At 37.8% G+C, this 12915-nt stretch overlaps 1 protein-coding gene across 1 annotated transcript in view; it reads left to right on the top strand.

The window, feature by feature from the left end:
• MET (MET proto-oncogene, receptor tyrosine kinase) overlaps positions 1 to 5479 on the top strand; it is a 128359-nt gene extending 122880 nt beyond the window's left edge. Inside the window, exons 20-21 of the mRNA XM_030857616.2 lie at positions 3003 to 3139; positions 3245 to 5479. Of these exons, the coding sequence (XP_030713476.1) occupies positions 3003 to 3139; positions 3245 to 3455 (348 nt within the window). The 3' untranslated portion in view covers positions 3456 to 5479. The remainder of the gene's footprint in view (positions 1 to 3002; positions 3140 to 3244) is intronic.
• The last annotated feature ends 7436 nt before the right edge of the window (positions 5480 to 12915 follow it).

Here is a 12915-nt window from a genome sequence, read left to right as displayed (position 1 = left end):
ATCTTTCAAAGAGCAGAAGTTTTAAATTTTATTGAAAATGTTATCAATTTACCAGTTGTTAAATATTATCAATTTATCCATTTTTTTAATCAGTTGTGCTTTTTTATAAATTGTGTTGTATCTCAATTTACCTATTCTCAAATGCTCAAATTTGGCTGTGTCTATTCCTTGATTGCCTCGGCAGTGTGCCTTTCTATCACTTTTTATAGCTTATAACAATCTCTCACCTCTAATAACTGCTTTGAGCATCACCTTTGATAAAGTGAGGCAGAGATTCTTCAGGTGAGCTCACTGCTGGTGCTCAGATATTCAGAAAGACTTGACCATTCACACAATAAGCAAGAATCTCAGCGCTCTCCTGTCTTGAAGCTTAAACTGACTTGTTTCCATCATTCTTTTTTTTTCCTCTTTTTCGATTAATTTTTATTGGCGTATAGTTGCTTTACAATGTTGTATCCATCTTTCTCAACGCACAGGTATTGTACACCACCCCCTCCCTTTGTCTCTCTCTCCCCTTCCCTCTCCTGGCCCCCATCAGCCTCTCTCTTCTTGGTCAGCATCATTCTCCTCCTTCACTGCCCCTCCCCGCTACGAGCCTGGCGGTCCAAGCCGTTATGGGGAGTTTGGAATGCAGACTGTTCATGGAAACTGCCTCCCTCTCACCTCTTCTGTCCCATGATTCCTCCAACACTCCTCTGATACCCAGTTATTGTCCAATCCCTATCATTCCTTATAAACTTATCCAACTCTTTCCCCTTTTTTGCAAATTTGCCTCCAGGCGTCCTATAGCTTAGGCTGTTGGTTAGGGAAACCTGATCACACACCAGTTATCAGCCTCTCAGAACTTTGGTTTCTTCATCCTTAAAACATCTACAAAACTGATTACATTACAGGGTTGTTGATAAAGATTAAATAAGACAATCTTTTTTTTAAAGGGCATGACACCCACCCATGCCAGGCTCATTCGATGACACGTACTCTTTCCCACCACTCTAATTCAGGAGTTCAGTCTCATAAGGTTCTGTGTTGCCAGTAAACAGTAGCAGCCCTCACCTACTCCTGTTCAGAAAGCTCCTAACTGGTCTCCATGTTGTGGATCGGCTTCCCCTATTTGTCTAAAGCAGAGTGTTTACAGATGCAATCTCCTGGAGCTCGACCCCAGTCACATCCCATCTATTTCAGTTTAACCCACGTTCAACATTCAAAAACATGGTCCCCTTTCAACCTTATCTATCCGTCGTCCCTTCATCTACTCCACACATCAAGAGTGACCTGTTGTCCTTATGGTTCAAAAAAACACACAAGTACTCTTACCCCTGGGCCCACTCCCTCCATCCAGAACACTCTTTCTGCCCTTACAATACACGTATCTATTTAACATATTCTCCCTGTTCCTCAAGACCCGCTATACTGTCACTTTCTTCCTAAAGCCTTTCTCAGTACCCCACTATTATCCCTTTGTCTTTTCACAACATTTGTACCTCTTTTCTATAATTGCTCTGTATCACAGTTATTAGATCTTATTGTTCTATGTGACAGTTAATTGCATAATACTCTTAACCCTGTTAAATCAGCCTTGGGGCCTATCCAGTAACTTGAACAGTGACCTACTTGTGCATCATCAAGGATCAGTAGATACTTGTTAAATTGATTTAAATTCTAATGCAAATTCTGGAACTTGAAGGTTAACACAATGAAGTTGTCAGAAGTGACTCATAAGATTTTTAGGCATTGAAAACTTTGACTTTGAAGGGCAAAGTTATCTAGTGCCCACCTGGGAAGGAGTTTGTTTTCTCTATTTGGATCAAGGAAGTCAGTGAACTTAAAGGGTTCTTACACTCGGGCAAAGGGAAAAAGTCATTAATGGAGATTTGTATCGGCAACCACAGTGTCTACCTGGTTTCTTTCTTTCAGAAACACAAGCTTTATTCTCCTTCTTGCTGAGTGTTACAAGCTACACTTGCTTCTCAGTGTTATGTTTTCCTGCCCTGCATGTCTGATCTGTATTCTCTTTGCCCTCCTAGCTTCTTTTTTCTCAGTGCCTCATTCCTGCCGCCATGTGCTTCTTGGTCTGTGAGTGTCCTGGAAGTGTTGCTAGGGGAGAACTGATTTCCTTGGTCCTCGGTGACCCACACGTGCTGACTTACTCTCATTGTGTCATTCTCACCTTGGCACACGTCCAGGGCGAGATAATATGTATGACCTGATCTATTCCAAGGAGAGTGCTCTAAATCAAGAAATTGCATACTTAGTGAAGTTTAGTAGACCAAGCAAGACCCAAGAGTCAAGAACTCTTAAATGTTCATCCCTGTGTGAATTCAGATTTATTGGGGAATTTTTAGCAAATCAGTCAACCTCTCTGTGGCCTTGTGATCATCCTGTAAAGTACTGTTACAGCTGTTTTATATTAATTTCCTCCTTTAACATTTTCAAAATATATTTTATTGAAATTCATTTTCAGTTGAGAGCCTTGATGCCTAACAGTTTTATTACTTCTGATTTTTAATATGGATTTTTACTTTTACTGACTTAGACCTTCTCTTTTAGCATTAACTTTTAGATATGGTTACATTTCTTAAGGAGTACTTACATTCATTTGGAAATCCCACGCATTTAAATTTTGGAAGCCTTGTCTTTTCTTTTTTACTAATAATCTAAAATTGTAGTGAAGCTATTATAAAAAAGGATAGAAACGTTTTAATGCTTTGACCCTGTAAGAGAGAACTTGGAAAATGCACGCTACAAACTACTGATGAAATGTTAATCATCATGTGGACTTTGAAAACTTTACCTTTACTTGTAATCTAAACTTTATCCAATTCTGGTTTAAACAAGTCATAATTATGTAGCTTACTGATTGCCTTTAAGGAAGATTTTGCCCAAAACAGCAATAGTATTAAATACACTAAACCAAGTTTAGTTATGAAGACCTGCTGATCACCTTTCATATTTGTGTGGTCACCCTTCCCTCACCTGGATTCTCCCTTCCCTTGTTTGACCAGTGGTCCTTTGGCGTGCTCCTCTGGGAACTGATGACAAGAGGAGCACCACCTTATCCTGATGTCAACACCTTTGATATAACAGTATATTTGTTGCAAGGCAGAAGGCTCCTACAACCTGAATACTGCCCAGATCCCTTGTAAGTAAGAATTCCAACAGGATCTTCTGTAGCTCTTACGTTCTTTTCTTTTACAGAAATGCTTGCCTTCAGAGTCCTTACAGCATTGTTTCCTTTCTGAAACAGGTATGAAGTGATGCTGAAATGCTGGCACCCTAAAGCTGAACTGCGCCCATCCTTTTCTGAACTGGTCTCCAGGATATCAGCGATATTCTCTACTTTCATTGGGGAACACTATGTCCATGTGAACGCTACATACGTGAATGTCAAATGTGTCGCTCCATATCCTTCTCTGTTGTCATCACAAGATAATGTTGATGGCGAGGGGGATACATGATGGATGGAGGCACCTGTACCACCAGCCCCCTTCTGAGAAGCATTACTGAACTGTCCAAACAACAGTCCACAGTTTGTCCAATATTTTTTTCACTGCCTGGCCACTGAAAGGCCACCAGGTATTATTTGCTTTTGCCAAAATTGCACTATTATAGGACCTTATATTGTTATTTAAAATGACTGGATTCTACGGAATTTCTCATCTGACAAAGCATCGGAGCCAGAAGCTTGGTCCCACAGGCCAGTGACCAACAGCAATCCTGCAACTGTGATGACGCTCCTGTCACATTCAGGCCAAAACCTGAATGCTGGGTTGAAATTTTTAAAAATCGGGATCTCACCTGATTTCATATGGGGAACTGAAGCAATGCATTTTGAGGGCTTCTTGATCACAGAAAATTCAAAAGAAGTGGTCATGTCCAGGAAAGACATGGCAGCCCTGGGACCAGGCCACTCATTTAGACTTAAAGCGTTTCAAATAACTTTTATGTGTTGTATGAACAACACATTTTTTTATTACTGGTGTTGTCATTTGCCCATTAGGTAAACATTCCCTTTTAAATTTTTGTCTACACATTCCTTTTATTGGAGAACTATCCATAGACAACACGGTCAACATTTCAAAACAGCAGGACATGAAATGTGTTTATAAATTAGTAGGAATATTTACATATGTACATAGACAACGTTAAGGCTTTCATAAAATAGCTTAGTCACAGTGAAATATTTGTCATTTAAAAATCAACTGTTTGAGAATGATGCCTTTCTGATCTGGATGTGGACATTTAGAAGTTTTGTCTGTTTTTTTTTTTTTTTTAAATGATGACTCTGAAAATGAAACAAGTAATTTGTGATGATAAATGTTTTTAAAGGTAACTCAGCATGTTTTTAAAGCAAAATACGTCTGACTAAAACTTTATTGGTTCCAATCATGGCTCATAAGTAGAGCCGAGAAAGAATCGATGGACTGGGAATATTAGCCTCTTTCTCAGGTGGCAGCCTTCCACCCCACAAACAATTGGAGACAATAAAATCAGGAGGAGTCCAGTTTTGCATTAGGACATGTTTTGTGTTAAGCAAAACATATTTTAGGGGAAAAAAAAAAGGCAATTGAAAGTTCTGGCCGTTTCACCTGGATGAACAGTTACTCTGGTCAGGACTTTTGTGATGTTTTGTTCTGTGAGATTTTGTGCTTACTACTGTATAATGCATGTGGCACAGTATACTCTAACTGGTTTTGTCGATGTAAACATTTAAAGTATTATATTTTTATAAAAAGGTTTATTTTTAATGATGTAAAAAAACTTTTGTTAGGCCACAAAAATACTGCACTGTGAACATTTCAGAAAAGGTATGTCGGACTTGGATTAATAACAGCATGGTTTTAAATGGCTGTAAATAGTGATAAGGAAATGTACTGACTGCCAGTACACCCCACCCTCATTACATCATCAGGACTTGAAGCCAAGGGTTAACACAGCAAGCTATAAAGAGGGTGTGTTATGCTAAAACCCAATAGTAGAGTTGAGCTCTTGTTGCGAGAGAGAGTGATTACAACCAAAAGCTCTTTGACAATGGTGGAACTTATCAGAAGACACAAGGAATTGTACTGCAGTGATACTTCAATTCAAATATTACTATTTCAGAAGTGTAAAGAGTAATACTGATTCACAGAATATTGTAAATGATGGTGAGGAAGAAAAAATCCACTCTGCAGAAAGAAATAACTGTCTCCACCGATGTCAAGAGAATGAATACATCGAGAATAGCGCTTATGTAATCAACCCATCAACAAGACTGCACACCTGTATATATGCTTGAGAAAGCTACAATGTGAAAATCATGTTTGCTATTTATAAACGTGTCCTTAGGTTAATGTGTCTGGACAGATTGTGGGAGTTAAGTGATTCTTCGAAGAATTAGATACTTGTCACTGCCTATACCTGCAGTTGAGCTGAATGGTACTTTGTATGTTAATAGTTGTTGTTCTGATAAATCGTACAATTAAAGTGATGTATCATCTTGTATACTGAGTTGGTTTTTGCTAGTCATGCCTGATTGCCTACTCCATTTACATAATGACAGAGGAAGCCTAAGATTGATTTCACCTGACTATACCAACTCATCCATTTATGAGAGTGTTAGTCAAGTTAATGCATAGACATCTAAAAGAATTTGCATCCTTGATTCTCAGGAAGTCTGTCTCTCTAAGGGTGGTTTCCCCTGCGCTGCTGAATTACCTAACATTTCCCTGACAGCCTTTCAACTGCTGGAGCACCTGGCCCCTACTTCAGCTTGATCCTCTTCTCCAGCAAGATGCATCCTTGGACCAGAAGACATGACAATGGAGCTGCAACCCCACAGTTGGCACAGAGATAGCTAGTTGGGTGTTGGAGGAGAGAGACCTTCTTACCCCCTTAAAACTACTCTTTTCATCTACACAGGTTCCCACTCTTCAGGTGCCCCCAAGGACTAGAGCAACTACCTTCAGGTTATATCCATGAATATTCTTGTAATGGTAAAGGGATTCAAAGGTGAAATTTCAGTCATCTAAGCTTTGGGGCAGTCTGAAATTTTTTTTTAAAAAAAGGTCTGAGTTTAAACTAGTGCCTACAAAGTAGGCACTACTTTGTGGGGGCTGATTCTTTAGTGAAAGAGAATTTAACGCCTGTACCCAGTCAAACTCCCTCCCCTCCAAGAGATGCATTTCCATAGGAAGTTCAATCAGACCCCATGCCCAGAAGGACAAGAACGTGTCATCTTTATATCCCAAGTGTCTGTCACTTTTTTAGCATGTCGTCAAACAGTGCTCTACTGAAACAGGATTTTCTTGTCTTCAGTCAATCACTTTAAGCCACCACAGATACAGAGTTACCCAGGTAGCTCCCATGATGTTTGGTGAATCACTGTAATGGGGGGTGGAAGGGAATCTTTCTAGGGAGAGAGGGATAAAAAGATATCCCTTTACAAAGTTTTGCTTGATGCTCTGTATTTTTAATTACCACAGGATTTTTCACTCCACAGTGTAGGCATCAATAATATTTTTGCTCTCTCTGACCTACACAGGAGATTACATCCTTAAAGAATTATGGTGAAAGGATACAAAACCTGTACAAGCACATTAACTGTTTAATTGCTGACGTCTTGCATTGTTAATTTACCCAGTTTAGTTCAGGAAACAAGTTAACATTATGTAAAAGAAATTAATTAGTATTTAATTTAATTCCACTAATACGTAGTGAGCATCTGCATATGTCAGGCATTGTACTAGGTAATGGAGATTTACAAATAAACAGTCTCTCCCCCTCCAAGGAATTTAATTGAAGGGACAAACAGTATTACACAGTTAGTGAATATTAGAACTGTGCATTTTCTTAGATCTGTAAACCATCTAGAAGAGGCTTCACAGTTTATAATTTGAAGTTTGTAGTTTTTGACCCCTTGACCTATTTCTCTCACCCCCTCATCCCCTTTGGCTACCACCAATCTGTTTTCCGTATCTATGAGCTCTTTTTCTGGGGTTTTATTTGTGGTTTGGTTTTGGGATTTAGGGGGTTTTTTTTAGAGTCCACATATAAGTGAGATCATATGTCTTGTTCTGTCTGACTTATTTTACTTAGCATAATGTCATTGAGGTCCATCCATGTTGTGGCAAATGGCAAGATTTCCTTCTTTTTTATGGCTGAATTATATATATACATATAATTTTCTTTATCCATTCATCCACCAATGGACACTTAGATTGTTTCCATGTCTTGGCTGTTGTAAATAATGCTAAGATGGGAGTGCATATATCTTTTTGAGTTAGAATTTTCATTTTCTCCGCATAAATGTCCGAAAGTGGAATAGCTGGATTGTATGGTAGTTCTAATTTTTAATTTTTTGAGGAACCCCCATACTGTTTTCCATAGTGTTTGCACCAATTTACATTCCCAGTAGGGAACAAGGGTTCCTTTTTCTCCACATCCTCACCATTATTTGTTACCTCTTCCCTTTTTTTCCCCTTGTCTTTTTGATAATAGCCATCCTAACAGGTGTGAGCTGACACGTCATTGTGGTTTTGATTTGCATTTCTCTAATGATTGGTGATGTTGAGCATCTTTTCATGTACCTGTTGACCATCTATATGTCTTCTTTGGAAAAATGTATATTCAGATCTGCCTACTTTTTAACTGCATTGTTATTTTGATACTGAGTTGTATGAGTTCTTTGTATATTTTGGATATAACTCATTATCAGATGTATGATTTGCAGGTATTTTCCCCTCTTCAGTAGTTTGACTTTCCCTTTTGTTGGTGGTTTCCTTTGCTGTACAGAAGCTTTTAAGTTTTATATAGTCCCACTTTTTATTTTTGCTTTTGGTGCCTTTGCTTTTGGTGCCAGACTCAAAAAATTATTACCAAGACTTATGTCAAGGAGCTTACTACCTATGTTTTCTTCTAGGAGTTCTACGTTTTCAGGTCTTACATTCAAGTCTTTAATCCATTTTGGGTTGATTTTTGTGAATGGCGTAACATAGTGGTTCAGTTTCATTCTTTTGTATGTGCCTGTCCAGTTTTCCCAGCACCACTGATTGAAAAGACTATCCTTTCTCCATGTATATCCTTGGTGCCTCTGTTGAAAATTAACCAACCATATACGCGTGGGTTTACTTCTGGGATTTCTGTTCTGTTCCATTGATCTATGTGACAGGTTTATGCCAATACCATACTGTTTTGATTACTATAGCTTTGTAAAATAGTTTGAAATCAAGGCAGGTATCACAGTTTAAACATACCAAGTGAAGCTTCTTAGTAAAGCAAATAGATCAAGCTCTGACTTATCTTGAGCAAAATACTGAACCTCTCTCAACCTAAGTTTCTTTGTCTGTCATGTAGGTTAGTCCTACTTACTGCACAAAGTTGTACGAGGACTAAAAAATAGTGTGTATAGTCACCTGGATACCATAGTTGCTCAGTAATTGTGATATTATTATTATCTTCAGTAAAAGCCCATGTAAATGTAGCCTGCAGTTGATGAAAGGGAAATGAAGCCTGAAAGGAACCTTACAGATGTTTAAATACAAATTCTTACCCCATCCCTCATGTCATACCAGCTTTATACAGTGGAAATAAAGCTGTGATTCTCCCTCGTCCTTGAATATTGATACGACAGTACAGGTGGGGGCTGAGAAGCATGACAAAACAATGACAAGATGGTGGCACCTTTCCTCTTAGTGCCGATCACCCAAAGACTACCTCTATCCCTTCTTGTTTCTCCAAACTCTCTATTAGTCCTTTAATCACTTCTCCAATGACTAGTTTCCTTGTTTCTTGTTTAGCCTTCAGACCTAGAATTCACAACAGACATGGAAAAGAACAACCTGTCTAAATTATAGGAAAGTTGCAGGAAGGCACAAGGACAGGAATCCCAATTCTCAGTATTACTGAGAATTACTGAGTATCACTGAGAGTATTACTGTTCCTTGCTTTGCTCAAATGGGTGGTTAATGATTATTCAAACTCAGGAAAAGTAGTGTTTGGGAGATAAGGAATACTTCGTTAATATTATGATCCATCTGGATGACTAGACATACATAGCTGACTATGCAGACACGTAGGATGCACTCTTGTGGTGCTTTAGACAATTTCAGGAGAAAGGTATGCAGACATTATGCCCCAAAGGAAGAAATGCTTATTGCTTTTAATTCCATAAAGTGTTTTTCTTCTTCATACCTGACATTTTTCTTCAGGACTATCTCAATTCCCTATCTATCAAAACTTGGAAATAACTCCAGTCATAAACCAGTGAAATATTTCAGTTGGTGAATTGAAAGTAATAAAATAGAGGCTCGCCCAAACTGTCCTTTGTTGTAAATTACACCAGAGGTCTAGATTACGTCAGCCAAAGGTATTGATCACAATGCTGAGAGGTTTATAACTACTATTGACTTACCATGTGACCCTGGAGCAGAAATCTAGGAAAATTGCAAAAGCATATCTACGATAATGAAAAGCCCATCATTAATAGAACGTACTATCCTGTCATCCAACTAGTACTGTGTTGGCATCAAGGCAAATATTTAACTAATGCTAGAAACAGAAGGTACTTCTGTCTTCACCCTTTTTTCCATTGCATGCTTCTGAGCTACTCTGATGAGTGTGTTTTCCCTCTTATCACTAAAGGTATAGGTTTTTTTAAAAAACTGATAGGAATTAATTAGTTCATTATTTCCATATAAAAGTAGCATCAATCATCCAAATAGCTCCTAATCCTTTATTATTTTTTTAACAAAGAGCTAGTTCTCCATATAACTCAATTTAGAATAGGGCTCAAGTCCCACTCTCCTGGGCAGTTAAATCCTACCTGGTTAAGCATTCCACAAAAACTAGTTAGCATTAAGGAAGCAACTCTGAGATGAAAATGGCCATATTTAGGATACACAAACAGAAATTTTTAATTTAAGTAAACTACTAATTTAACATTATTTTGAAGCACTGGTCCCAGATTACAATGATAATTAATTTTTATCCTTTTCTTGAAAAGAAGCCTTTTGTCTTTATGTGTTCACTCTTTCACTGTCACATGGGTACATATTTTTCCACCACACGAGTTCCAGGCTGGCAGAAACGTCCACTAATCCTTAGACCTCTGGGCTGGAACGACAAAAATGCATAAAATCTTACCAAGCCAAAAGAGATCAACTTTAAAAATCTTTGGCATCCAAACACGTCAGAACCGTTTTTCACTGACTCCCCAAACCATTTGTGTTCCCCATCATGGTCCATGGAGTCTGTAACATCAGTTCCTGCTTTTATTGGGCAGCCTGGAATTTTTAAGCACCATATTTCATCTCATTTTCCTTTACCTTTCTTGGTTGTTTATACTTTTCACAGTTGTTTTATGAGTTTTCTTTCTGTCTTTAATTCTAGAAGTGTTGGAAAGTGGTAATGGACAGACTGCTGTCTGCCAACCCAAGCCATCACTTTGATGTTTGCCACTGTTACGGTGACATCTGCTCTTTCCATTATAGTCAAGCAGGGCCTTCCCTTCCACAGAACTGTGACTAAACAACCACCATATTCATCAGTGGCAACAATTCTTGTAAACAAGAAATGCCAAATTCAGAGCCTTTGTGAAATCCTGTCCCACACTTCTGAAGTTAGGCACATGATCACCTTTAGAGATTACTTCAGAAGTACCAATAAAGAAAAATACAGAGAAACCCAAATATCCTATCAGGATACTTTTGCAAACCTGTTTCTGATTTTTTGTTAGATTATGAGAATTAAATGTAAGAAATTTAAACTAGCTTCAGTGGTAGCCAAAAGATCTATGGAAACACATGGGTAAAGCAAGAAATCAGTATCACAAAGATACTATAAAAACATGTTTCAGAAACAAAATACCCACTGTTAAAACTACATAGGTACTTTTTCTGAAAATGAACTTAATTGATAAAACAATAATGATAATAATAATGATCTCATCCCAAGACATGTCATAGGAATTAATGACTGTCTGGAAGCTAATGGGCTAAGGTAATGCTCTCAGGAATTAGTCTTGCTTTATAAAATGCTGTTAGTTTAGTAAACGAATGCTTATAATGACAAAGTAAAAAAACAGAGCTGCCACCATCGAGCCTGCCTGATTCACAGGGAAAAAAAAAGTTAATGAGTCATGTGCTGCTCTTATTCATTTTTTCTATTCAGTTGTAATATATCCTTTATATTTTTTTTTCATACATCTCTCTCCTACTTTTACTCTGAGGATATGTTTGCTTAAGGATTGTTATACTGACAGAGATTTAAGCTCTTAATAAAAATGTAACTCCCTCTAGTGCAAGCATATCAAATTTTAAATTATGATTACTTTGAATCATTTTATTTTAACTACTCTGATGTGAAGAAAATGTGGATTCTCCACATGTGGGCTTTAGAATATTGCCTCCAAATTATAGTTGGCTTAGAAGTCATTACTCAACATCTTATTCCAAGGTTATTCTAACAACTGACCTCCTTATTCTGCCCTCTCCATACTGACTCTTATAATCTAAAACCAGCTGCCAAAATTATATATCTGACCATGTCATTTTCCTGCTTGAAAACCTATGCCCATTCCTAGACATTCCCTGCATCAAGTCTTTATGTTGCTATGTCTCGTTTTGTTTTGTTTATTTTTATTACAAAATATATCCTCATGGAAAAAAAATTTTAGTTGGACAAAAACATACAAAATGGACAGGAAATATCCTCTGACCACTCTCCCACACTCTCCATTCTCACTCCCTAAGTGTAACTGATGTTAACACTTTCATGTATATTCTTCCAGAAATTTCCACCCTGCATTAGTTCTAAAACTAAGCCAGACACTTCAGAACATCCTTCACAAACCTCCATTTTACTGACCAAACTACTACTCAGCATAATCTCCCCAGTCAAGGAAACTGTCTCTCAACCTCTGTGACTTTGAAATTCCACTGAAATCCCCCTTTTGATTTTAGTAAAGAGGGCTAGACTGAGCTATTTGGACCATGCTCCCCCCAGTCCCTAGCTGGCTGATAATTTGGTGTCCCTTCAAACTGATGTTCTCTAAATATTTTCTCAATCTTTATTTAAATAGATTTCAATGATTTTTCTCTTAATAAAAATAATTAAAGAACAGATTTACTTATTTATTTCCATTTAACAGAGCAGAATCAACATACTAAAAAAAATCAACAAAACATTACATTTTTCTAAAATTCTAGTTCTCTTTTGCAATATTCAAAACTAGACTCCTTGGAAGTTATAAAGGTTTCAGCTTAGGTAATAAAAATAAAACACCCATTCCTGATAAGCAGCATTCTGTGAGGGTTATTTCAGAATTTCAGCTGACAACTTTTAACTGAGTGGAACTGTATTTACACGTGGTAAACATACACCACAGAGATGGGCTGTTTACTGTAGCAGATTACTTTGCTTCGCTCCAACTGTCCTTTTGGCAGGAGCATGCCCAGCCTAATTTTGTCCGTTTCATAAGGGGCCGCATGTGGAAACCTGAATCGGCTGACATCATATTACTGACTTAATCCAGTCATAATTCAGGGCCCAGTGACCTGGCAAGCCCCCACCCCCACCCCCTTATTCTGGATAGAAGTGCTATAGCGTAGAGCTTAGGTGGACACACTTTGGAATCAGACACTCCTAAGTTTTCATCATTTCCACCACTTACTAGTGACGTGATTTTGGACTAGTTGTTTAACCCCCCTAAGCCTCAGTTCCACATCTGTAAAATGAAAATACAAACAGTGGCTTCCTCATAAGATTGTGTGAGGATTAAATGAAATGATACATTCGAAACTTTAATGAAGTGGCAGTAATATTTATGGGGACCTTGATTTTTACTATCATCATCATTATTATTATTAATTACCTGCCTTTCTCCACAAAAAGATTCTACGTGGAAGGTGCTAGAATAAAATTACCATCAAACAGGTCCAA

Source organism: Globicephala melas, chromosome 9 (assembly GCF_963455315.2).
Source record: "Globicephala melas chromosome 9, mGloMel1.2, whole genome shotgun sequence".
Classification (NCBI taxonomy): Eukaryota; Metazoa; Chordata; class Mammalia; order Artiodactyla; family Delphinidae; genus Globicephala; species Globicephala melas.
This window is presented reverse-complemented; position numbering and strand designations above follow the sequence as displayed.